The sequence below is a fragment of the Cheilinus undulatus genome, linkage group 21, assembly GCF_018320785.1.
Source record: "Cheilinus undulatus linkage group 21, ASM1832078v1, whole genome shotgun sequence".
In the NCBI taxonomy this organism is placed as follows: Eukaryota; Metazoa; Chordata; class Actinopteri; order Labriformes; family Labridae; genus Cheilinus; species Cheilinus undulatus.
Window position 1 is genome coordinate 6,641,611 of NC_054885.1, and position 25,324 is coordinate 6,666,934.

The 25,324-nt window shown below is 37.9% G+C and overlaps 3 protein-coding genes across 4 annotated transcripts; 1 reads left to right on the top strand and 2 right to left on the bottom strand.

Moving 5' to 3' along the window:
* Nucleotides 1-1,227: 1,227 nt before the first annotated feature.
* On the bottom strand, nucleotides 1,228-10,815 carry wbp2nl (WBP2 N-terminal like). The gene is made up of 8 exons (XM_041778362.1): nucleotides 10,691-10,815; nucleotides 8,842-8,950; nucleotides 8,573-8,711; nucleotides 8,242-8,334; nucleotides 7,238-7,438; nucleotides 4,986-5,108; nucleotides 4,370-4,446; nucleotides 1,228-2,897 (listed from the first exon to the last, which is right to left on the bottom strand). The coding sequence occupies exons 1-8, from the start codon at nucleotides 10,747-10,749 to the stop codon at nucleotides 2,841-2,843; spliced, it is 858 nt and encodes a 285-aa protein (XP_041634296.1). The 5' UTR covers nucleotides 10,750-10,815; the 3' UTR covers nucleotides 1,228-2,840.
* Nucleotides 10,816-13,607: 2,792 nt separating this feature from the next.
* Nucleotides 13,608-20,397, top strand: LOC121529180 (zona pellucida sperm-binding protein 4-like). 2 transcript variants are annotated; one of them, XM_041816914.1, is made up of 13 exons: nucleotides 13,608-13,894; nucleotides 14,011-14,135; nucleotides 14,273-14,393; nucleotides 15,980-16,114; nucleotides 16,194-16,366; nucleotides 16,741-16,820; nucleotides 16,983-17,116; nucleotides 17,191-17,374; nucleotides 18,966-19,110; nucleotides 19,330-19,399; nucleotides 19,479-19,613; nucleotides 19,723-19,830; nucleotides 20,274-20,397. In XM_041816914.1, the coding sequence occupies exons 1-13, from the start codon at nucleotides 13,702-13,704 to the stop codon at nucleotides 20,312-20,314; spliced, it is 1,644 nt and encodes a 547-aa protein (XP_041672848.1). In that variant the 5' UTR covers nucleotides 13,608-13,701; the 3' UTR covers nucleotides 20,315-20,397. The 2 variants fall into 2 exon arrangements, with proteins under 2 accessions (XP_041672848.1, XP_041672849.1); XM_041816915.1 differs by lacking the exon at nucleotides 20,274-20,397 and having other exon boundaries at nucleotides 19,479-19,618.
* On the bottom strand, nucleotides 19,936-24,358 carry rrp7a (ribosomal RNA processing 7 homolog A). Its single transcript, XM_041816916.1, has 7 exons — nucleotides 24,278-24,358; nucleotides 23,926-24,068; nucleotides 22,732-22,857; nucleotides 21,187-21,310; nucleotides 20,482-20,579; nucleotides 20,192-20,399; nucleotides 19,936-20,104 (listed from the first exon to the last, which is right to left on the bottom strand). The coding sequence occupies exons 1-7, from the start codon at nucleotides 24,339-24,341 to the stop codon at nucleotides 20,019-20,021; spliced, it is 849 nt and encodes a 282-aa protein (XP_041672850.1). The 5' UTR covers nucleotides 24,342-24,358; the 3' UTR covers nucleotides 19,936-20,018.
* Between the last annotated feature and the right edge of the window lie 966 nt (nucleotides 24,359-25,324).

Below are 25,324 nucleotides of genomic sequence, written 5' to 3' on the forward strand. Positions count from 1 at the left end.
CTAAATTAACAGCATTGGTAATTACCAAAATCATTTTTTATGTTTCTGCAATGGTTAATACACCAATATGTAGAAGCTCTTTAACACAAATGATATTTTTAATGCTAAAATATAATTATTATTGTTATCCATGAATTTTCAAATTTACTGATTTACAAAAAAAAAGAAAAAATAGTAAAGCACATTAATATTTCTTGATTAATATGTCAAATTATAATTATTTACTTGCATTTCTGAACAGAAAAATTAGTTTTAGTGGTTGAATGTTATGCTTGATTCATTTCTGACTCCTCAGAGAAGCCCAGTGAGCCGGCTCAAATTTGGGTGAATTCAGAAATCCCTCATTCCTGTTCAAAATGGTAAAATGTGGAGAGCTCACTGAAAATGAAAGAGTCTGCATTAAAGCACTTCATGATGCTGGATGGTCTTTGAGACAAATATGACAGGTGGTCTAATAAATTTGTTAAGCACTGTACGTGTAGACATGTATCACCACGTCCAACTCCACTTATGCCCACATCGTTCTTGCTGTCCCGGTATTCCTTCTTCAGTTTCTTGAGTTTATTAATCATTTGGTGTTCAGTTTAACTTGCTCTTCCTTGTACTGCTCTCCAACTTCACCTGGAATTCTGATACCCAGGTTGCAACCAAACATTTTGTCTCCTCCTTGTCTCTCCCAACCTTTTTGGAACATATTGCAGGCATTAAATTCAGAATGTGTATATATTTCAAAAAGATGTTCATCAGTTTGAACACTGAATATAATGTTATGTGGTAATGTATTCAACTGGAAATCGGTTAAAGGGATTTGCAAATCACTGCATTCTGTTTTTATTCACATTTTATGCAGTGTCACAACTTTTCAGAGACTGATGACTGCAAACTAGTATAGCTGTTTGCAGGAGGCTCAAAACCCACCTCAGCGCCGTCTCTGTTCCACATTTAATTTGAAGTTAGATAAGACAGAATTTTCAAGATCTTCATGAGCTCCTTTTAGAAACCAAACGGCTGACTTCAATCAGGCTTCATCTGCATCTTGTAGGTACATGGTTTGGAGCGTACCTCTTAAAAATGTATCTATTTAAAAGCCCTGGCACTCCAGCCTAACCCTCCATTCCAACAAGATCAGGACACCCTACCCCTAGACATGAATGTGCAAAATGTAGAGTTAGGGCTAAGAGGGAGCACAAAATAAATACACTTCTACATTAAAAATGCAATAGAAACTTCAACAAACATCTTATTTATTCCGTTTTAATTGACAGTCAAAATTCAAGAAGAAGAATAAGAACTGCAAAAGAGAAAAAAACATACAGACATTTGATTAATTTATGCAATTTTTAACCCAAACTCAAATAAATCATCCTTCACACAGCTGTTAACTGATACACAAAGAGGAGGGATGTCATCAGACATCCCTTAAACCCCCTTTAAAAAAGGAATACATAGTTGAGAGCCAGTAAAACACTGATGGGCCCCTTTATGTATCACCGGGGCCCCTGAAACCTCACACTGTGTAATTATACAAAGAGTAGTTCTGGTTTCAGCCCAGCTTGGCATACATGAATACACCAGAAGCTAGAGGAAAAGTCAAGGTCATTCAGGAGACCCCGGCTCGATAATTCAACCTTCTTATGTCAGGTTTTAAATATTGCACGCTTAAGAAATCTATATGCTTTCACAATCTCTTTCTAAAAACAAAAGCCTATTTTATTTTATGAAAGAATTGTGTTTTCTGCACACAAAGAATGTTATTATTCAATATAACTGCTTTCATATTGGTCATACAAGAGGGAAACTTTAATCTGCTGATTTTAAGAATCTGTCCGATATGCTATTGAAATTTCAGCATGTCCTAACAGCATGTGAAGCAGCCAACAAAATCAGTGTTTTGGAAATGATCCCTACTGTAGTGTCCAGTATGCAGCAGGTTCAGATGCGCCACTTTTACCCCAATGCTTTGTTTTGTTTTCCTTTCTGTCTCTGGCATTGACATGGAAGAAAGAAGTGGAATGCTTAAGCTCCAGCAGCTCGGAGTGGAGATAGCGGTGCATGAGTGATAATCATGGCTCAGTGTTTGAAATGTGCTGTCTTGTGGTGACAAGGAGGCAAAACTATGCACTTCTACCCCATCAAATGTCATCAAAGCCAAGCATGATGCCTCTGTTTCTTTCAAAATAAAAGCACTGTCTAAGGGGAAACTGATATTTATAGAGCAGAAAATCAAACATTTAATAGATGCAGTGTGGACAGCGAGTGTCTGATGCTGCACGATGTAAAGCGAAGGGATATCTGACGCTTGCATGCTGTTAGGATATGCTGTGATGCAACCCAGCTCTGATGTTCTAGATGGGTTAACAACCAAAGCAAACTCAAAGCACTGCAAAAATACTGTGGAATACAAGTGGAGTATGTTATTAACTAAAGAAACTGCAATCAAGTTTTTACTACAAAATGTCTTAGAAAATACATTCCTCATACCGACTCTTACTCTCAGCTCTGCACACTCCTTCTTACCTACTTACAAGAAATTTAGCAGAGTAAAATGACTGAAAAATGGTTAAAATGATTGACTTTAGTTGTCATAATTTTGCACAAGCTGAAGTAAAAGAGGAGAACAGTATTTGAAAGATGTGATTGTTCTAAATGCTATGCCAGTATCCAAAATATCCTCTATGAATCATCACTGACATCTTCAAGCCCTCTTTTTCAATTACATGCGTTTTCCTTTCTGTATTCGACAATCCAGCAGGATTCCACCAACTTTATTTCTTGCTTTAAGATATATTTAAGAGACAGAGGAAGAGAGAGGAGTGTCATTGAAGTGACCAGCCCAAGCTTCAGTTGTTTTTCTTCTCAGGAGAGTCTGGAAATGGTGCGTATGGAGGAGGTCGCTCCTGTGAGGGAATGGAAAGAAAAATACAGTAGATTAAAGGAGAATCTGTGTCATTTACATAGTAATGTCAAAATTTCCTTATGTTGGCACTATTAAAGCAATACATTGTTATATTACGTGACGATTACAGTTAAAAGTACTGAAGCTTGAACAAAACTTCAGCTCCTCAGTCATAATTACAACCAAAAACGGGAAAGCACTTTCTAAATGTACAAAAACTCTGAAAACTTTCAATTTATTTATACAATTCAGTCTGATATTGGTGGGTATAGTTCCTAAAATGTGTAAAAGCCTTGAATCGAATCTAACTGTTATTTTTGTTCAGTTATATTATTTTGGTTATCATTAATACACAAAAAGCTGCAGGAAATTTGAACCTTTTGCAAACGATGTTCTGGTTTAACTATGAGATCAGGAGCAAAATTAGCAAAAAAAAACAACAGGGCAAAATTTCCCTATCACACTTTCCATCTGACATTGGCTTGTCGCTGTAAGTATCTTTTTCGCTACAACCCCAATTCCAAAAAAGTTGGGCCGCTGTGTAAAATAAAAACAAAAACGGAATGCAATGATTTGCAAATGTCATAAACCCATATTTTATTCACAGTAGACCATTAGCAACATAACAGATGAAAGTGAAACATCTGACTATTTTATGAAGCTCATTTTGAATTTGATGGCTGCAACACATCTTAAAAAAGTGGTCTGATGAAAAAATGTCCCACAGTTTTAAAATCGTTTCAGATTTAAAAATCGTGTGGTGTGTGGCCAGCCTTACACATCTGGAAAGGCACTATCAATGATGATAAGTAAATTAAGGTTCAACATATGCTCCCATCCAGAAAATGTGTCTTATAGGGAAGGCCTGAACTGGCCTGTCTGCAGTCCAGACTGTCCAGACTTTCAGAAAATATTTGGACTATTATTGAAAGAAAAATCAAGCAAAGAAGACCTCCTCTCCCAAAGTCCAGCAACTGGTCTCCTCACTTTCTAGATGTTTACAGACTGTTGTTAAAAGAAGAAGGGATGCTACACAATGGTAAACATGGCCCTGTTCCTACTTTTCTGAGATGTGTTGCTGCCATCTAATTCAAAATGAGCTAATATTTTTAATGAAATTGTAAAATATCTCAGTCTCAACATCTGATATGTTGTTTATGTTCTAGATTTGACAATTCTTGCATTCTGTTCTTATTTATATTTTAAAAATTGCCGGAACTTTTTTGGAATTGGGGTTGTACATATAAATATGTTGCCACATATTTGAGACACTGTGGGGATTTGTCTATATTATCAAAACAAGATATTTCCAAATACTGGGTGCTTAGGACTTCTATTTTTGTTGCTTTTGTATTCGACAGGTCTCTCTATTGTCTGTTTTACTAGAGCCATATATACGGTTTAAATCCTGATTTCATGACAACTCTATTTCCTAGGTCTCTAACTGAGGATAAAACAAGCAGAGTGTTGTACCATGGGCATGTAGACGTTGTGTGGGTTGTTTGGATTGTAGTATGCGCTGCCTGCTGCTTCAGCTGCCTTGGAGTTACCTGTGCAGAAAATAAGATTTGACAAACACGGTGAGAGAGAGACAGACAGTGATGACTGATGAATATATTTAGAAACAGATGCTGCAGCTCCTAAAATTGTAAAGAGAAGTGATGCAAGGAGCACGCCGTCAGTCAAAGCAAGCACAGCATCTGACAGCTCCAGGAATCTCTGAGACAAAATCTACTGGCGCAGCCCGAGGATGCGCGGAGACAAACGTCCGACTGAAGCTCGTCTTCTGACTGAAATGTGTCAAAGTGACAGTTCGCCTTGGTGTACCGACCTCACCCCGTACACGGGGCGAGGCACCCAAACCCACAAGGTGCTAACAAACGAGACTATGATCGCAGAGGGAAGGGGAGAGGTGGGATTGTTTATCCTTTGTAATTTTGATGTTTAGCAGAGGAGACATCAACACCCCTTTTTTGGGTTGCATGATTTGAAGTGATTCACTTTGAGGCAGATGGATCAGATCTGACGTGTGCGGTGACACAGACTCACAGGGGGGAAAGATAAGAGAGAGAGAAAGAGAGAAACAGACCTGGAGGTGCTGGTGGTGGGGGTGCTGTTGCTGCCCAGTTCTGGGGAGGTGCAGCCCAATTTTGGGGCGGTCCAGGGTACGGAGGTGGGGGGGCCATGTAGTCAAAACCAGCTGGGTACATTCCTGAAACAAAAAAAAATAGAGTTTAGAGGTTTGAAAGTGTAAAAAAAAAAAAAAAAAACGGTCTTATGGTATTGAAATGTTAAATAATATTAAATACAATGTGTTTACAATGATGCAATTTCTCATATTCATGATTTGTTGTGTCAAAAAGTACTGAAACCTAGAAAGAATTCATCTATTTTTCAAGAAAGACGCCTTGGAGAGGAAAGAACCCATTTAAAAACTGCAGGCAGACTAATGAGATGATTTTCCAGACCTTTTTAAATGTTGTTAAACACACAGTATGTAAATCCTGCTGCCAGCGGCCTCTCAGTATAACAATAACAAAAGATGACACTGCAACCCCCTCCCCTCAATGAAAACAAAATCAGAATGGATCACAGCCAAGATAAACAAGAGGAGCATTGGCGACAGAACGTGCAGTCGATGGCAGGGAATAATCCTGGTCCGTCACAAGTCAGCGGCACAAAACATGAATGAGAATATGTGATAGAGCAGCAGTTTTTGATATATTGATTTTCTATAGCATTTTGTAGAATGTCTTACTTTATCTCAACATTTTCAACTTGACAGAGCTAACCGACACAACTTGTTTATTGTTGCCATAGATGTACATAAAGCCATGTGAACTGCTGCTTTCTGCTAAGGTCAGGTCTCGTGGGAGAGCATAGACCGGTTTGGCAGTAACCATTGTCAACATTGGCCCTGTACTGCTCTGGCCTCCTGTGCTAGGCCCATGCCCCCTCTCTCCCCAGGTATCCTCCCAGCTGACGCCTCCACCACGGATGTGGCCAGCCCTTAGGGTTCCTCCAACCCAATGGGTCCTGGCTACCCAGTATGCAGTGAGCTGGATCAGGCCTGTGAAGCACAGCTGCTGCTCCCTCATCAAGCAGCTGATCCTTCCCAACACTGCTTTCCTAAGCACGTCAACATTAGAAAAACTGTCTTGTCAACAATACCAAAAAATGCACCTGAAGAGAAGTTGTCACAAAGGAGTGCAGCCAGCGCCTTTGGCCATCAGTCATCATCCAGACCTCACAAGAGTCTAGTAAGACAGGGACTACCGAGGGCTGAAAAACTCTTGACTGTTCCCCACATGCTTAGATACCACAAGCACCACACTTGCTCTATGTAAACAAGCTTTAGGAATTTCTAAATCCAAGACATCCAATGTCAGGTAGTTTCTTTTTTTAATTGACAAAAAAAACTGCAGGGAAACTTCTACAAAGTGTCTTAAATAAACACATTTGCAATCTAAAACTAGATATCGCCTGATAATGAGTAGACTTCTGTTTATTGCTATGGTATTGAAACAGGTATCAAAATTATTTGTTTTCAGCTTGCATCATAATGAAGTCTAATGCTTTAACATTGAAATGAGTGTGTTTGTAAAGCAAATCAACTGAATCTGCTCTGAATTCTCATGCAAAAAGAGGGTAACATGACTTTAAAGCCAAAAAATTAACCATGTTTTTACATACTTTATAATGTAGCTGACCTCTCCCTGGGTTGTTATAGTTGCAAGAGCCATATTTAAGGGCTACAGAGTGTAAGGCACTAATTGCTCCAGCAGGTGTCACCTTTGGGTTCAGGTAGTGCACTTTATAGGTAGGAACTTTCCTTGAGGTGCCAGGTGTTGCTACAAGGAGGAGCACATGCAGTTTTTTAACTGCTACTCCAAGTGAGGTAACACAGAGAGGTGTATTTGGATGGATTATTTTGGGGCTTTTTTGGCCTTCATTAGCCAGGACAGATGAAGATACAAACAGTGCCAGGATTGGGATTTTATCCTGAGATGAGTGTGTCAAGGACTCAGTATGGGTGCCTGCTCTACCAGCTGAACTAAACCACTTCCCTGGATTGAGGTTTTTAGACACTGTTGGAGTCTTGCATGTGAAAAACACAGAGGACTGTTGCTACATGACAAATAAATAGTGTAGTCTTCTACATTTTTCTTAAAGCTAAAGAATGGAAAAAAAGAAAGTGAGTGTTTTTAGAACCTTGAGGTAAATAATTTCAGCTTATTTATTTAGCATTAAAGGTAAACATAAAACTGCCTCTTGTTTTCCATGAGTACCTTCAGTAGACTCTAACACAAATGTCCTATATTAAAAGATTGAACAATGTACCTGCAGCAGGTGTTGGAGAAGGGTAGCCCATGTTGCCAGGAGGAGGAGGAGGAGGGCCCTGGTAGAACCCATTCGGCTGAGGAGGAGGGGGGAAAGGGTATCCGTGAGCAGCTGGTGGAGGTGGGCCGTAACCGTTCATCATTCCAGGAGAAGGATAGCCAAAGGAGGATGCACCGTTTTGAGCTGGGGCAGCACGAGAAGCTAAAACAGAGCAGGAGAAAGGGTTCTGTCACATCACATCTGTACTTTCCAGGTATATAAATGAGTTCACTTATTCATAATCTATCTAACACATCTCTTCAGTAACAGAGCCTCTCCTTAAAAGCTTTTCTTCATTTATTTTTCTTCATTAATTCAGTGTAAGTGTTGTCATGACACCCAAATTTTTAACTTCACATGATTCAGTACCAGTTTTGTTAGCATGGCAACTAAAGAAGTAGTTCAAGACACCCAGTGTTGGGAAACTTCTTGTATTAGTCAACCTAAAATGATAGGCAAACTCCTTCATACTCTCTAACTTGCAAAGATGTACTGGCAACATTCTGCCGTATTTTTAGTAACAGTTGCCAAATTCAAGCAAATTTTGGAGGGCCAAAAAAGCAAACATCTTTGTGAAATTAAGACACTTTGTAGAAGTTTGCTCTAGGAGTTATCTAGGAGTCTGCCTGCAATGTTTTGGTACTTAACATTGACAATTAAAAATGTGTAAAAATGTGTTTTACAATTTGGAGAGTGTAAATGAGTTCACTTGAAATTTCATCAATCTCTTTCACACATCTCATATGAAATAGATTATTTTTAAAAGCTTTGGTTCTTTTTGATGCTTATGTTTGATCAGTAGCAGGTATTTTGTCTTTTTAATAAGTTTGGGATCAAAAAGTATCCAAGCACTAGAAGTTTTGACAACCTCATTATTTATAAAACTGGTCTTCTCAACATTAGTACTTTTAAGCCCCTGTTTTAAGGATCATTCAATAATGCTAAATATTCTAAAGCATACTAACCATTTGTAGCCAGTTTGAAGAGATGCTGTCCGAGCTCGATGGCTCCTCCACTGGGGAACGACATTTTGAAATGGGCCTGTCCCTCCCAGCCACCTGACAAGGAAGAATTAAACATTTAAAACAAAAACAGAGAGCAGTTTGAGTTTTATTTTCAATTTCAACATAGCTAAAAAAGGGAAGCACACATATTTAAGGAAGTAGATCAAAACCCTTATGAGTTAACTATACTTTTACAATATTATATTGACAATTCATGGCACATAACAATCAAAGATGGCACCCTAACAAATCAAATCCTATCTTAATACTAAGAGAAGCAAAGGTCACCTACCACCAGGCTCAGCTGACACTGTCCCTTTAATGTAATTAGCTGCAAAGACTGGCTGCTCAATGCTGCAGCCCTTCATCAGATAGTAAGGGAACATGGCTGAACCCAGGCAGTCCTTTGTGTTACTGGACACAAACACCATCTAAACCATAGAACAGATGAAGAGGAAAGAATGCATAGGGTTATAACATGCAATGCACTGTTGCAATCTCAGTGCTGCCAACTGTGCAACCCAGAAGACAGCAGCCATTGTGAGTTTTAGGTAACGTTACCCTGTACGGTGTCAGGTACACAGTTCCCTTCTTGGTCCCCTTCAGCAGGTCGGTCTTACAGGTAACATCGCTGAATGACAGCTCAACGTTCTTGCAATCCCTCAAAACACTGAAACAAGAAGAAGCAGGTGAAAAAGAAAAGCCTGTTACATACAATAGAGCAGTTACAATATCATAATTTTAAGCTTTAATACAGGTCTAGTTAAACTGATATCTTCTCCTCTCCATAGCAAAATGTAGATATCCTAGGCTTCTGCCATTGGGTGGTATCTGGGCTTTAACTACCATAATATCCAGGTAAACACTTGCATGTTGACAGAGCTAAACAAATGCATTGAAAACATTTAAGTGTTTGTACAATTTAGGCAGTTTAGTCACTTATAATGCAATCAAACTGATCTGTCAGGTTTTTTTCAGCGACTTTTTTGGTTGAAAATATAACTAAGGATCTATGGTTTTGCTACAGCTTTGGTACCTTGATATCAACTCTCACTGAAAAGGAAAGATTTCACATTATTATCAAAATACTTGGTATTAAAAAATAACATGGCCGAGTGGTTAGGTTACACCCCCAGGTTCAAGACCAGCCTGTGGCTGTTTTAACCTTATGTCATTCCCCACTCTCTCATCTCTGATTCCAACATTTTACCATCTCATGAAAAACATAAGTCCAGTTTGAATTCGATGGCAGCAACACATCTCAAGTGGTACTAATGAAAAACAGCTGAAAGAGCATTATGCAACTAATTACATTCATGGGCAACAGGTCAGTAACATGACTGGGAACAACAGTAACATTTTCAAAAAGCAGAGTCTAGGACAGTTTATCCGTTTAAAAATTGTGGAACAGTTTCAGAAAATTGTTCCACAACGTAAAATTCCAGACACATCTGGAAAAGCAACAACAGACTGTTGTTAAAAGACAGAATGCTACAATGGTAAACATGGCCCTGTCCCTACAAATAAGATTTGTTGCTGCCATCAATTTAAAATGAGCCAATATTTTATATGAAATGTAAAACGTCTCAGTTTCAACATCTGGTGTGTTGTTCATGCTCTGTTGTGAATTACATATGAGGTATGACATTTGTAAATCATTACATTCTGGTTTTGTTTACATTTTTACACAGCACCCCAACTTTTTTAAATTGGGGCTGTACAGTATAAAGGATGTTTTATCCAAACGCTGCCAACATAGAAAAGCAAAACGATAAAGTACTTTCTAAATTGCCCAAATAAGTTGTCAACATTTTGGTTAGACAATGAGGGGTAATTTTTTTTGCCGTTTTTGACAAATAAAAACAAGAAATAGCTAAGCATTGAGTTCCTCTAGCTTCTATGTTTGTTGACACTCTGTTAAAACTGTTACCAGTCTTGTTTCATATTACTGTTATCATATCTAAGCTTTAAAATAATGTCATAGTGACAAAAGTACCGATAAAATAATGGAACATAGTAATCAAATGCATCTAAAAGTAACTGTTTCATAACAACATGACTACATATGAGCTTTGCCTTCACAAGATGTCAACATCTACTGCCACTTCCTGTAAAGTTGGCCAATATAACCAGTAAGAGATATTTAATGGATTGATCCTAAAGGCACGCAAAGACTTAAACTCGGTCATAAATAAACCGTAAAAACAACATATGTGACGTATCAAACGTATCAAAATAGCACAGTTGTTAGCTATGCTAATGAAACCAGGCCAGCTAGCAGGGAGGCTAGCTGTTTGTTAGCATTACGTTGACTACGCAGAGGAAAGTTTGGAGTAAACAGCCCATAAACAGATGCGACAGTGAGTTAAGTCATTAAATTAACTATATAAATGCTTTATTAGATGCAAACCTTTCTCCGTTGTTTACCAAAACGCCGCCGTTTTGAGAGTGATTCCGGTTTAAAGCCATGTTTAGGTAACGTCTTCTGCTCTTCTGACGCTCAGGCTCGAGACAGCCGGACGGGGTAGCCCTACATACGTCACTACGTTACGTCACGACACGCCGAGAACCCGTGATTAACCGAATACAGAGAGTCAGCTGTGTATCATTATTCAGTCCTATTGACATAGTTTCAGTCAGAATGTGTTCATAAGCATGATTAATGAATTTTTAACCAACCACAGCTTTATCAGGAGCTATTAATAAAGGTTTATCCAAAAGCCTGAGAGGATAAACAGTAAAAAACAAATGTTTTAGGGGGTTTATGCAATGATTAGATGAGGACTTGCATTGTTATAGTGAGAAAATAAAAGATGAGGTTGGCAGGGTCTCTCAACTTTTTTTAAAATTCTATTGAAAAGCTCCTATAAGTGGCAGTGAGTAGCACAAACACTACAATGAATTCTTTAAAGTTCATTAAGTTATATTTAACACAAAATCTAACATACGCATAGCTACATATTCATAAGATAAAGTTACATTCATCAAGCTAGAACTGGTTTTCACATTGCAAGCATGTGATAATCATTCAATAAAGTAAATGTGATAACTCTCCTAATCTTGTAAAGCCAATGAATCTTGCAGAGATTCACAATTGTTCTCCTGTCTGAGAATGACCAGACCAGTCAGGGTCATTTGAGGTGAAAGAGAAGGTAACTACAGCTGTGGTTTACAGGTGCATCCCAAAAAACTAAAATATCATAAAATTCTTTATTACTTTCAGTGATTTAATTCAAGAGGTTCAATTTATCCTAGATTTAACTCATGCAAAGTGAATAATTCATGACTTTTTGTTTAAATCTTGATGATAACGGCTCATGAAAATCAAAACTTTACAATCTCGAAATATCAGAATATCACAAATCATCAGTCCAAAAACAGATTTATAATACAGAAATGTTGACCTTCTGTGGCTTACCCTCCTTGTGGAGGATGTCAGTGATTGTCCTCTCAAGTCAGCAGTCTTCCTCGTGATTGTGGTTGTGTGTACTGATCAAGATCGAGGGAATAAAAGCTCAGGAAACCTTTTCCACGATATTATAATATTCTGAGATGAGGGATTTTTCTGATCTGTAAGACTCATTAAGATTAAAACAGAAAAGTCTTGGAATATTTCACTTTTCACTTTTACATAATAATCAAATTTACTGAGATGCACCTTTATATCCATGCCATTAATATGTGAACCAGCCTATCTTAAGGGTCAGGATTTAACTCGCTAATGCAGGGGTGTCAAACTCAAGGCCCGGGGGCCAAATACGGCCCGTGGAACAGTTAAATCCGGCCCACAAGGCTATACATTATTTCTGTTAAAATTGAACCATTCTGCAGATTTCCTCAAGTATAAAAATGTAAATGTATCCTTGATGATATAAGATATCCTTGTTAAGTCATAAAATCTAAAAAAAAGTAAGCAGTAAAAATATTTAGATAAAATGTCAGGAATGTGGGAAAAGGAAATAGTTTGTTTTAATTTCACATTTTCAATTTTGCATCTCAAAGTTAGCACTCAAGCTTAGGATTTTGACTTTTTATTTCATACTTTGTGTATTTCAACTCATAATTTTGACTTCTCATATAACATTTTGAGCTTTAAGACTCATAATTCTACATTTTAAGTCATAGTTTGACCTTTATAACCACTTATTTAGTATTTTATCTCATACTTTCAACTCCAAACTTTGACTTCATAATCCCATAGTTTGACCTTTTAGACTCACAATTTAAGATTTGAATCATATTTTGACTTTTAATTCCATGATTATAAATTTTATTTCATATTTCTACCTTTTAAATTTGTGATTTTAACTTTCTTTCTAATATATTTGCCTTTAAAAAACATGATTTTTCAATTTCATGTTTTGACCTTTTTTAACTGATAAATTTACTTTTCTCAGATTGTAAGCCTTTAAACTTATCTTTTTAACTTTATAAATTTCGAAATCATTTATTCTCATCAGTGTTAAGTTTTGATTTCATATTTTATTACTGGTGAAATGAGGTTGACAGTTTATGGTTAAAAAGGTGACCCTAGACCTGAATCCAGATTCTGGCCTCTGCTGTGATTGAGTTTGACACCCCTGCTCTAATGGATGGAAAAAAAAAAAAAAAAAAAAAACACCCAGAGGATGATGATGTTGGTTTGAAACTGTTGCAGAGCAACCCAAACACTCCACACAGAGTTGCTGTGTTTGGCTGGTTACATGAATTGACCTTTGACCTCTATAATCCTGTCAGTTTGCCAGCAAGTCTGTGTGTAGGTCTGGGTCAAATTTGACAAAAATCCTTCCGTGTAGTCTTGAAATATCACAATCAGAAGCAAGGGATAAGCATGAGGCCTAATAACTTTGACCTTTGACTTCCAAATTGTCGTCAGTTTATCAAGGAAATTACTCACTTTTGTCATGATATCACTTTAACAAGAATGGCCTGGATTTATGGACAACCCAAAAACTTAACAGTGCAGAATGTTGATTTTTGGAGGGATGTGGGTCAGTAGTGAGTCCCAATATTAGTCCAGCCGAGTTTACATGTTAAAATGCATGGAAATGACTTTATAGCTCAGGAAACTGGATAATCCGAGGAGCCCTTGAATGCAGCACGCTCAGCATGTTACGTTTTATTAAAACTCTGACCTTTTTACTAATAACGCGCTCATTCTGTCCTACTTTCTAAACCAGATTTTACCCTGCAGCTTACATAGCTCTGACTAAATCTGACATAATGAAGCTGTTTACTGCATGAATCCCAACAAACACACAGCCTACCTGAATGTGAGGAAGCTCCTGCATGTCCTCAGCAGGCTTCAGACTAATTAGGACTAATTAACACATGTCTGGTGATCCCTCCCTTTGTCACAGAAAGGTCATTGAACCTCTGAGGACAAACCCCATATTAGAGAGAGATCTAACCTAAAAGAAGATGAGTTATAGTTGTGACAGACATACTTTAATTTATTTAATTTTCACCCTCATGGCTCCACACTTTGTGTGTGTCTCAGCCGTGCAGGTGAAGAAAACACCTGAGCAGCTCGTTTTACCCAGAGTCACCTGTTCACCTCGGAGGATCAGAGCTGTGTTTGGATCACAGGTTCAGAGTAATGTTCACGTCAGAGGTAAGGCTGGGTTATCTGTTGTAATGCGCCTTTAACTCCAGGATAGAAGGTAAAAACTGTTTCTGTGTGTACAGGCAGTAAAGTTTTGCTTTAATTCACCTGTGGTGTACTTCCAGACCTGACAGGAGCTTTAATCCCGGTGCTTCAGTCTGAGGATTCATGTGGGGTGAGAGTGAGCAGAGAGAAAAACCAAAACCTCTCCTTCTCCAGCAGATATGACAGCTGCTATGCTCACATTGAGGTAAAATTAAAGACTGCACAACAAAACAAGATGCTTTGGCACTTTCTCTACAGCAACAAGAAACATTTATACTTAGATTGAGGTGTGCTCAAACATGTTTTTAAAGCATGCATTACTGATTTTGCTGTATTCTTCAGGACAGCAGAGTGGTCGTCCCTCTGCAGGTTCAGCTAACCGGAGAGGATCGTTGGTTCAGGGTGAACATCAGCTGTCCTCTCATAAAGAGACACAGCCAGAGGAGTCAACCTAACCCAACACGTGAGTAGAAGCAGCCAATGAAAGCGTGTGCAGTCATCTAAACTTTTTTTTTTAGTTTTTGAATCTACACTTCAGTCAACACATTTCCTACCCAAGGTCTGAAAAATGCTGCAAAAGTGCCCTCTCTGTTCCCCCTATGGTGGAAAAATGTGATAAAGCGCCCTCTGAAGGACTCTCTAAGTGGAAAAAATTTTGAAAAATGCCATCCCTCAGTCCCCTCTAGGAGGCATTTTTTACAAGGAGCCCCCTTTGTGCACTTTAAGTGGAAGAAGTCTGACCAAATTTGGTGCCTTAAGTGGGTAAAATAATTGAGAAACTGCCCTCTTTAGGACCTTATAAGATGTAAAATGTTGCAATTGTCCTTCTACAGGACCCTCTAAGTGGACAAAATTTGACAAATGGCTCTCTTTCATGTCCCTTGACTAGACCAAATTTGACGGTGTGCTGTAAGCGGGCTGCCTCTGAACAGAAATTGTCAAACTGCCATCTTAAGGACTCTTAAAGTGGAAAGATTAGGCAACTGGCCCCAAAAGTGGACAAAATATGACAAAGTTTCCTCCTTTGTCCCCTCTAAGAGGGTGCAGTTTGGCAAATGGCCCTTTTTCATACAACATTAGACACATTTTAACAAAGAGACCTCTTTAGGGCCCTCAAAGTGGACTACATGTGACAAATGGCTCTCTTTTGTGCCCCTTGATTTGACAGTGTGCTGTCTTTAGTGCCCAGGAGTGGACAGAAATGGTCAAACTGTCCTCTTAAGGACTCCAAGTGTGGAATCATTCAGCAATTTGCCCTCTTAAGGGCGGGAAAAGAGGACAAAGTTAGAAAAATCTTCACAAAGAGTCCTCTTTAGTGCCCTCAAAGTGGACAAAATTTGACAAAGTGCCCTCTTCAAGGCCCTTAAAGTGGAAAAGTTTGGCAACTTGTCCTGTTAAGGGCCCCAAAAATGCAACAAATATGACAAATGGCCCTCTTTTGTGTCCCTTAATTGGACAAAATTTGAGTGACTGCCTTCTTTGGTGCCCCTGAGTGGACAGAAATTAACATACTGCCCTATTTAAGGCCCCAAAAGCAAAAAAGTAATGAGTAAATAATATTTAACTAAGTGCCCTACAGGAATTCCTTCCAGCGGGCAGGGTGTCCTCTCAGCAGAATAAACCTAGAAGGTCACTTGTTCAGCAATGAAAAAAATGCAATTAAATGCAAAAAGGTTCAATTTCAGTCACATCTTCTCTTGCGTATCTTCATTAAATAAATGGTTTAATAGTTTCTAATTCATTGCCTGTTTTGACATAGGTGTAGTAGGTTTAATCATGATTTAGAACGTTAAATATTAACCAGTCTCCAGCTATTTCCCTTTAAATGGTTAACTTCTTTTTACCACATACAGCAGGTGCCCGTTAGATCATTGTCGCCCCTGCCTCTCAGACATCCTGAGACCACCACTGCATTTTCAGAGTCTGGTTGGGAAGTATGAATCATTTCTCCACTGATGAGTGATGCTGTGATGTGAATCACCTGTGATCTGTCAGTGCAGAGGTGGTTTTAGCATAACTAAAAGCAGTCAAATGTTCACTCTTCTCCAGCATTACCTGGAAGATGTGAGGTTGACAAAGCTCTCAGAGTGGACTGTGGACGCCTGCACATCTCTAGAGATTCCTGCTACAAACTGGGATGCTGCTATGATGCTCATGACTTCAGCTGCTACTACAAACTCAACAGTAAGATCCAGAGTGAGGTATTGATCACTGATCACCTCACATTAAAGCATTAAAATCTTTTCATTGTCATTCTCTGCAGCGTGCTCTTTGGACGGACACTTTGTGTTCTCGGTTAAAGCCACAGACACAGACCCTCCCATCGATCCCAGCAGCCTCTCTGTCAGAGATCAGCCGCTCTGTTTACCCATCATCAGCACTGAGGACACGGCTGTGTTTAAGATCGGAGTCACTGAGTGTGGGGCAAGGATGAAGGTGGTGCTCCTTTGCTAGGGTTTGACATATTTAGAATTAAAAAAACATCCCTTCCTTTTGCAAAAAATAATTCATTTACACTCACCAATCCTTTTTAGGTATACCTGTTCACCTGTATCTAGTTAGCCTATAGCATGGAAGCAGCTAATGCAATCAAGCATGCAGACATGGTCAAAGTCACTGAGAACACCTTTCTTCTCACTTCTAAAGCTTGATGTGAACCTGAGCAATCATCTTGAACATGTCTGCATGCCTAAATGCAATGGTTACTCCCATGTGATTGGCTAATTATTTATTTGCATCAACTAGCAGTTGAAAAGGTGTGCCTAATAAAGTGATCAGTGAGTGTATATGTTGTTTTTCTCTTTGTTTAGATGGATGGAGATGTGATGATATACGAGGTGGACGTGGAGGAGCTGCATACTCAAGGTGACACCAAAAGTTCCCCTTTTAGGTGAGTTGTAATATCTTCTGTGCATTTGTATTTTGTCCTTTATTGGCTTTATTATTGGGGTTTTAGATGTGATTTTTAGTATTAATGTCACTGCAACCAGAACTAACCTAAGACAGTTGCAATCCTGCAGACAAATATCCTGACATAATTCTTTCCTTTAAGTCTGCAGGTCCAGTGTGAGTACGAAGCCTCAGACCTGAAGCGTGCTGCAGACCTGCGCTCTCTGTACGCAGTCACAAACCCTCCACCTGTGTTCGCTCTGGGAACCATCAGAGTCCAGATGAAAATAGCCAAAGGTGATGAAATGCAGAAGAGGAGGAGTCTCTCCAGAGCCTTACTCTAGTGTATTCACCTTGCTCTTTTTGTTCAGATTCCTCTTTCACATCGTTCTTCCCTGAGGATCAGCTCCCTGTGAGGCTGCGTCTGCGTAAAGCTGCATATGTGGAGATCTCCATCGCTCAGCCGTCCCCTGACCCCTCACTCTCTCTGCGTGTGCGGGACTGCTTCGCCTATCCAACATCCAGACACTCTGTGTGGACTCTGCTGTACGACGGGTAAGACCTGAGATCACACTGGAAACTGGTGCATCATTTAAGTTCTGCAGAATGTGGTAAAGGGAGTCATACATATTAAGACATGTTTACTTCATTACATTAACATTAGTGTCTTTATGTCTGTGGTACAAAAGAAACACAAGATTTACACAGTTGGATCAAATTATAAGAAATATAATCACTTGTAGTTGCCATTGCTGTTGCAATGCAAACTGGGTAGTGATGCTAAATAGTTGCTTTTAAACCAAAGTGTCACAGTTTCGGAGTTCAAAAGTCAAAATTATACCAGACATTATCAAATGATATCAACACCCGATTACTGTAGATACAACAGGAACATAAATGGAAGTCCTAGAAAACCAGCATTAGTTATTTCTTTTTTGTATTTAATTTAAAATACTGCAAACACCTGCACAGTCTAAGCTGCACAAGTATGTTTGCAAAGTTTCCAAAAGTATCACAATGTTTTCGATGTATTTTGGCAATTGACAGTGTCATCTTGTCTGTTCCCTTTGTTATTGAAATGAACCTAAATTTTAACACAACCTGTGAATTTGAGTAGCTCTCTCTCATTTCTGTGCAGCAGATTTTACAAAAAAACCTGACTGGAGATGTGTAGTTTTTGAAAGCTTTGGAACTTTCTGACATAATTTTTAAATCTCACTCTAAAACATTCTGTATTTAACCCTCTATGGTGCAGTGTTGTTCCCAAGTATGATCGAATACTTTAAAAAAAAATTACAGGACCTTAAGTAACCCATAAAAGTGTTTTGACTCGTCATATGATGCTCTGTATGCCATCTTGAACACTTTTTGTGCAGACATTCTCACACAAAACAGCTCGGCCATTGTGCTGCAAAAGTACTGCAAGAAAATATATTTTCCAGATATTTCTGAGGCTGGAAAAATGTGAACATAATTATTGGTGGGTAAAGTTTAATTTCTAGTAGTTAAATGTTGCATTTTTGATGAGTAAATAATGGAAAATTGTTAAAATATACATGTTGCCTTGAGGTAACACCACACCATAATGGAATACTGCAAACGCTATACTGTTATGGAGTGCACAATGATACCATTACATTTTGGTATGGTGCATTTTGGTATAAATCTGTGATTACTGAAATAAAAACAAGGACAAGGACAGTGAGACTGACCACGATGAGGATGAGGAAAGTAAAAAGTGATGTGGTTCAGGATGAGGACAGTGAGGGTAAATGTACAGCAACAAATATTACCAGAATACAGTAAGATAGATATTTAAAATAATTATTTTCATCATTAAACTTCAAATAACCTGAATTGCAACCTGTTGCAGCTACTTTGCAATTCCAATATTCTTTAAAAAACTTTTTGTTCAAATTTTAAATGTTTTTCTTGTTCATTCCATTCCATAATGGTGCATTGTTGCCTTGAGGCAATGTGCCCTAAAAAGGACCCTTCAAAAAAAATGTTTAATTTTTTTCTTAGATTATGTTTATTTAGTCTATTTTATGACCAAAAAAACACCACAAATATTTTTTTTCCACCTGGCATCATATTGCACACCATAGAGGGTTAGGGAAACTAATTTTCTTCTCCTCCTGGATAGATGTCCTAACCCTGTAGACAACATGAGGAGCTCCGTCCCTGTGGACGACCAGGGAAAGACCACATCTCACTCCCAAATCAGGAGGTTTGATGTCAAGACATTTGCCTTCTTGGACCCTCATTCAGGACAGCCAAGTGTGGAGGAAGTAAGGCTGTCAAACCTACCAGTATTTCATATGCAATTGAAATATTTTTTTTCCTTTTGTAATCTTCTTTTACTGCCTTTTCTCGTTTGGCTATTTACTTCTAATTTTTCAAATAGTTCTATTTCAGTTTGCCTCTTTTAATCACCAGGCAGTTGTTTCTTTTCCTATAGCATCGCCCTCTGATTATCCTGTTTTTCTATATATAAACCTTTAATCTAGATGTACTTCTACTGTTGGGTGGAAATCTGCACAAACGACATTGACTGTGCTCAGCGTTGTGCTTTCATTTGTGAGTGTAATGCAGCATGTTTCAACTGGATTCACTTTAGTGCAGTGTCCTTGTTGTGACATTTTTATTTTCCTTTCAGCATCTGAGGGAGACAGAAAGAGACGAGAGACGATAACAGAGTCTGGTCAGGTCCAGCTGGTGTCTTTAGGGCCGCTGCTGTTCGGACAGAACGACACGGAGGTGGAGGACGATATTTGTGCAAAACAAAGCGCAAGTAAGGTGCACCTTAGAGAAATAATAGCTACTTTTGCTCAAATGTTAATACATGTGGAATCATAAAGATGAAATGATAGTCATATAGAGCTTAAGTTTTTGTTGTTCAGTGTTTCAGGTGACCGTGTATGTCCTCTCTGGAGTCGGTGCCGCCCTCTTATTGATCCTGATCTTCATGGCGTGGTCGAGCATCAGGAAGTGGAGGAAGAAAGATGAAAGTTCAGACTGAACTATTTCAATAAAATATTTCATGTTAATGAGCATGTACAGATTTTTTCCCCAGATTGTTCTTATCTTAAGTACTTATAATTCAGAAACAGTTCTATTGGGCAGGTTAGTTTATTGAAAAAAATGCTCTAAAGTACAATGAAGCCAAAAAACACAAAGAAAACTGAAGGTAATCATATCAATAAGGTCTGAACTTTCTCTGCGCCCTCAGCAGAGCTATTCTCTGTTTGTCCTCCTCAAACTTTTTCCTCAGTTCGGCAATATCTGAAAGAAAAAGAAGCAAGTATTCTTTATTTATTAACTTCTCTAGCATCTTTACTTTTACATGAGCAAACAGAGGTTGACACTTACGCTCTTTCTGTGTGTTTTTGTGCTGCCAGGTGTAAAAGTTCAACAACTCCTTCCTCTTCTTCTTCCTCATCTCTTTCTGTAGGGCCTTCTGATTGGCTGCCTCGCTGTGGGGACGGGCCTTAGTGCCCTTCTGAGCTCTTGTGACTTTGACCCAGCCCTCCTCGTCCTCCTGCTGCTGCTCGGCCTCTTTCCTCTGCCTCTCTGCCTCCTGTTGGAGAGAAACAGCGGTGGAGTCAGTGCATGTTTGATGTTTTTAAATGATGCTGGAGGAAAAGCTGCAGGAGTCTCACCTCTTCTTTACGTTTGTCGTAGTCGCTCATGAAGGAGTCGACGATTTTCTGCAGTTTCTCTGGCTGAATGAAAGACTCTGTGTACTGATGGATCCATTCTGAAGTTACAAGACGAAACATATGTGGAGAATTTTAGAAAGTCATTTAAATTTATTTGACAAAAAGAGGCCGTCTCAATGACTTTTATACTTTATTCATAAGAAAGCCTTCATAAAAGTCTGTAAGTCTGTTATTTTAATAATGCTACGTAGCCTTATCAATTAATTTTATAGCTGTGTTGCATTATGAAAAATAATCCAGGTTTTCTACTGAGCTTGCTCCACTGATCCTCTTGGGCTCTGTTTGGTTCAGTCTGGGACGGCCCACTCAGACAGGCTACAGAATAACAAAACTAGATCATCTGACCAAAGTGCAGAAGCATAAAATATATTTACCTATATAAACAAAACAAAGCTGCTGTTTTGTTTAAATTAAGACTTAAAGAAATCCTGAGTTGAAAAAAACAGAGCAGATTTTATTCTATAAATATTGTTCTTTATTCCAAGAAAACAGTCTCATTAATCCAGAAAAAAAAACAGATTTTTACGTTTTCAAGTGAATGCAAAAGAAATCTGCCTCTAAGAATAAAAATGTCCTGTTCTGAACACTGAAAGAGAAATATGTGTTCACTATAATGCAGGAAAAATAAACTGCTGCATCTCTTACTCTGCACTCCCGTCCTGACTGGACGCTCTTCTGTAGAAACCACCAGCGGCTCGTCCTGTGAGTGAGATTTAGCTGCTGCTACACTTGAAGAGTTCTTAAACACGATGTAGCCCACTTTGAAGCCCTGAAATGAAGAAATGGAGACATGAAAGTGAAATTTCTGCTTGGATTATACAGTACAAATAAGTACAGAGCCAACAAACCTGAGGAATGTGCATTAGAAGAGGAGACATGGCTGGTTTGTTTTTAACCCTTAGAGGAGGTTGTGTGTATTTCACGTACTTTTCATTCATCATTTTTAATCATTTGGGCTGTGTTCATGTGTATGATGTGAATTTAGGCAAGATTGTGCATTTTTATTTGATCTTGTTATTTCCAGCTCAGCTCCTATAGTAAGTCTAAAATACACAGTTTACAAGCAAGAGTTACACTGAAGCTGCTCAGAGCAAAAAATGCACCATTGAAACCCATTCAAACTGCAGTTTTTGATCTCACTTCCATTAAAGCAAAATACATTCATTTTATTATATCTAGGTGTCAATCTGGGCTTTTGCCTTGGAATTGATCATTTTTATTACTCTCCACCAGATGGGGTCATTTTGACCATATTTGGCAGATTGAGAAAAAAACATGCAAAAAAAGAATGCGTAAAAATTTACGTTGCTGCTAATCACAGACGCATTCCTGGCTGTAATAATTCAACAAAAAATTACTTTGCATGCAGCATATTGAAATTCAATTTTCTGTTTTGTTTTCATCGAAAAACATGTTGGCATCATGATGAAAAACTGGCATTCAAGGGGTTAAAATCTTTAAAAAATTAATGAATATTTGATGTCAAAAATTAGGGCAATGGCTGGAGAAAAAATAAGCTCAGTGAAAGTAGAATAAAATATCAATGTATAATTTTTTTTGTAACCACCGCATTTTTTGTGCTTAGCAGCTTGAGTGTGATACTAAATAACATTAAAATTATAACAATCCTTAAGGGTTAAATATTACTGTTTCATCCCTATGATGGGGTATTAGGGTCCCTGTAGAAAATTAACTGTTAATTTTCAAGAAAAAAAATTGAAATTTTTAGTTAATCAAGTTGGAAACTGATGAGAAAATAAACTCCAGATTTTTTTGTTTAAAAAGTGAAGTTTTGATTATATACACTTGAAAATTCTGCCTTAAAAATAGTTATAGATACACAACATTATTATTATGTCATAAATTCATAAGAAACCAAACTTAACAGACATGAGATACACTTCATGTTAAAAAGAATTTAAAGGAAGAAGCATACGGAGAGGTGAAACTGACATCAAATTACTGTGAATAAATATTTCAATTTTTAACTGAACCTTTTTAGGGTCATGTAATTTTTTGGTTTATCACACAATAGACTGTAGGATTGTAATTCATCTTTATCATGAGCCCCATTATCCTGTTCATGAATCTTGAGCTATCCTGTGATTCTTGACCCTATATCAGCTACAGTGAGATCACATTTAGTCACTGATCCATTACTGAAATAACTCAGCAGCAGGGCATACCAACCTGTTTTGAAACTGGTTTGAAAAACTTGGACACTTTGGGTTCGGACTCATTAGAGGAGCCTGGATGATCCCTCAGCTCCACAGACTGAATATCCCCAAACTGTGAGAACAATTCTTTGATAACAGCCTGAAACATACAGACAGGAAAAAGGATGTCAAATAAACACCTCAGTTCTTTTTTCAGGTTTGCATGGTACATGAACTTTGAAACTACAACAGTGATACTGATGCTTGCTTGATATCACAGCAACAAACATGGAGGTCCTTAACAACCAATGTTGGGTTATTTGTTATTCTTAACTCCCAATAATTGCAGGCAAACTCTTGCACAATGTTTAAATACTACAAATGCAATCTTTCAGTACTTTCTGACACCACAGATCATCAAAATAACAGAGACAGTAGTGTTTTTAAAACCTGCAGCATCGGAAGTAACCGGGTATAAAAAGTTATAAACAAAAGTGTCACAATATCAGAAATTTAAACTTGAATATGACGACATTAAAATCAACAGATAACATCTGGTATGATACAACAGCAACAAAGCAGAAGCCACAAGCACCCAATGTTTGTTTATTTCTTGTTTTTGATTTTCAAAGTGTTTTTAAGTATTATTGACTTGCAAACATGAAGAAAACATGACAAAATCTCCATAAAACAGTCAAAGAAGTATCCGCATAAGAGTCTTCAATTACTAGGAGAAGTTTAGTTCTCTGCAAGATTTTAGATATATATGATTGTATGTGCTTATTTCTGTACACGATTTTAAATGTGTTAATACATGCATTATTTAAAAATAGAAATGTCAGTTAATAAACTAAAATTAGCTGTAAGTAAGGCAGTAAGTATAATAATACCAATGCGGCCCTCTCAGCAGCTAATACAGCCCATTTGACTCCAAACAGCACAAAAAACGTTCCTATCATCTAATGCAAACAGGTTTGTCAGAGTTCAGAAGTTTGTCTGCACTTTTTGCAGAATAAAAAGATTTATCATCCATTATTGGGTGTCTACATCTCCTACTGTTTTTGCCATATCAAACAGCACTCTGCCTCATCTGTGAGACTCAAATTTGATACTGTAAGAATCCTATCAAACAAAATAGGAATGGCAAACACCAGCTTAAAGGATCTGGAGGTCCCTAATATAATAAAGCAGGTCGTTCATTCAGTATTAATAATAAACCAGCCCGTACCTCTGAGCAGTATGGAGGGATGTTGAGCACGAACAAAGTTCGGTTGAAAGGTCTCTTTGAGCTCTTCTCTGCTCGGACTCTGTGCTCTTTTATATAAAGTTTATGCTGTGAAACACTGTCCGAGTCAAACTGTAACGATAACACTGCGAAAAGAGACAAAAACATGAAGTTACTACACGTCACCGTGGCAGATTCTGTGATCGACAAGCAATGCCTGCCAGTGGTCAAACGAGAACTACAGTAAAATAGCCGCATAAATATCTAAAATGACGGCATACAGACACTGACAGGGGTTAACAACGATGCTGAAGAAAATAAAGGCATTTCACTCGCTTATTTTGTTCATTTATACCTGTAAATCCTCCAGGAATAATACACGGTCGGCCTTTAGCATGTTTCTTCCTGGACGGCGCCATCTTGAAATAACCTTTAACACCGGAAGTAAAACTAACAACACGCTGCGAGCACAATTTATTTATTCATTCATTTTAAACAAAAAAGATGGAGGTTTATATTCTTAAATGATAAATAAAAGACAAAAAAAATACACCAGGGCAATACTGTTGGATTTTAATGGAATTTTCTAAAATTGTTTTCACAACAGGGAATCTAGTTCTACATGCAGATCAAGAATAACCTCACAATGGAAAGAGTATTATTTTCAGTGTGAATAGTTTATTACTAAAATAAGAGGTAACCTTTTAAAGACTTAATATCAGATTTGTAGGGCAAATTCAGCTGAAATTGGCCAGCTAAACCATCAATCTGACCACTAAATACGTCAAGATCTAATAATAATTCTTATCAATGGACGTATTTATATGCTACAAAATGTGAGGAAAATAAAACTATTTTGAATTATCAGAGCTGCAGCATCAAGATGCCCACTTTTATGTGACACCTGTGTTCAGGTAAAATTGACCAACAGCGATTCTATATGAAATAATTTTGATTTTCACAGCAAATGTAAAACAACATTTGGCCAGTCCTCTTTCTCAGTTAAAGGCCCACAGATCTGGAATACTCTCCCATCAGAAATAAAAAACACTGACTGACTTCAAAGTATTCAATAAGACGGTAAAACAATGGCTCAAACAAAGGCAAATCTGTGAACACTAAAGCTATATGTCTAAAAAATGTTATATCATTCAGCTCATTTTACTCCTTTTTATCTTTGTGCCTTACTGTTAGCCTTTATGTATGTGGCTGCATGTTTATGTTTGTCTTGCTGCTGCTGTTTTTATGCATTTTTTGTGGTTGTTCATTTATGTCTACTGCCATTGTTAGTCTTTTTTGTCCATTTTACTCTGTTGTATCATATGTGCTATTTCTTAAAAGCCTAACCAGGGACAAGGACTGCAAATTAGCCATGGCTAGATGTCTTTTATACATTGCATCG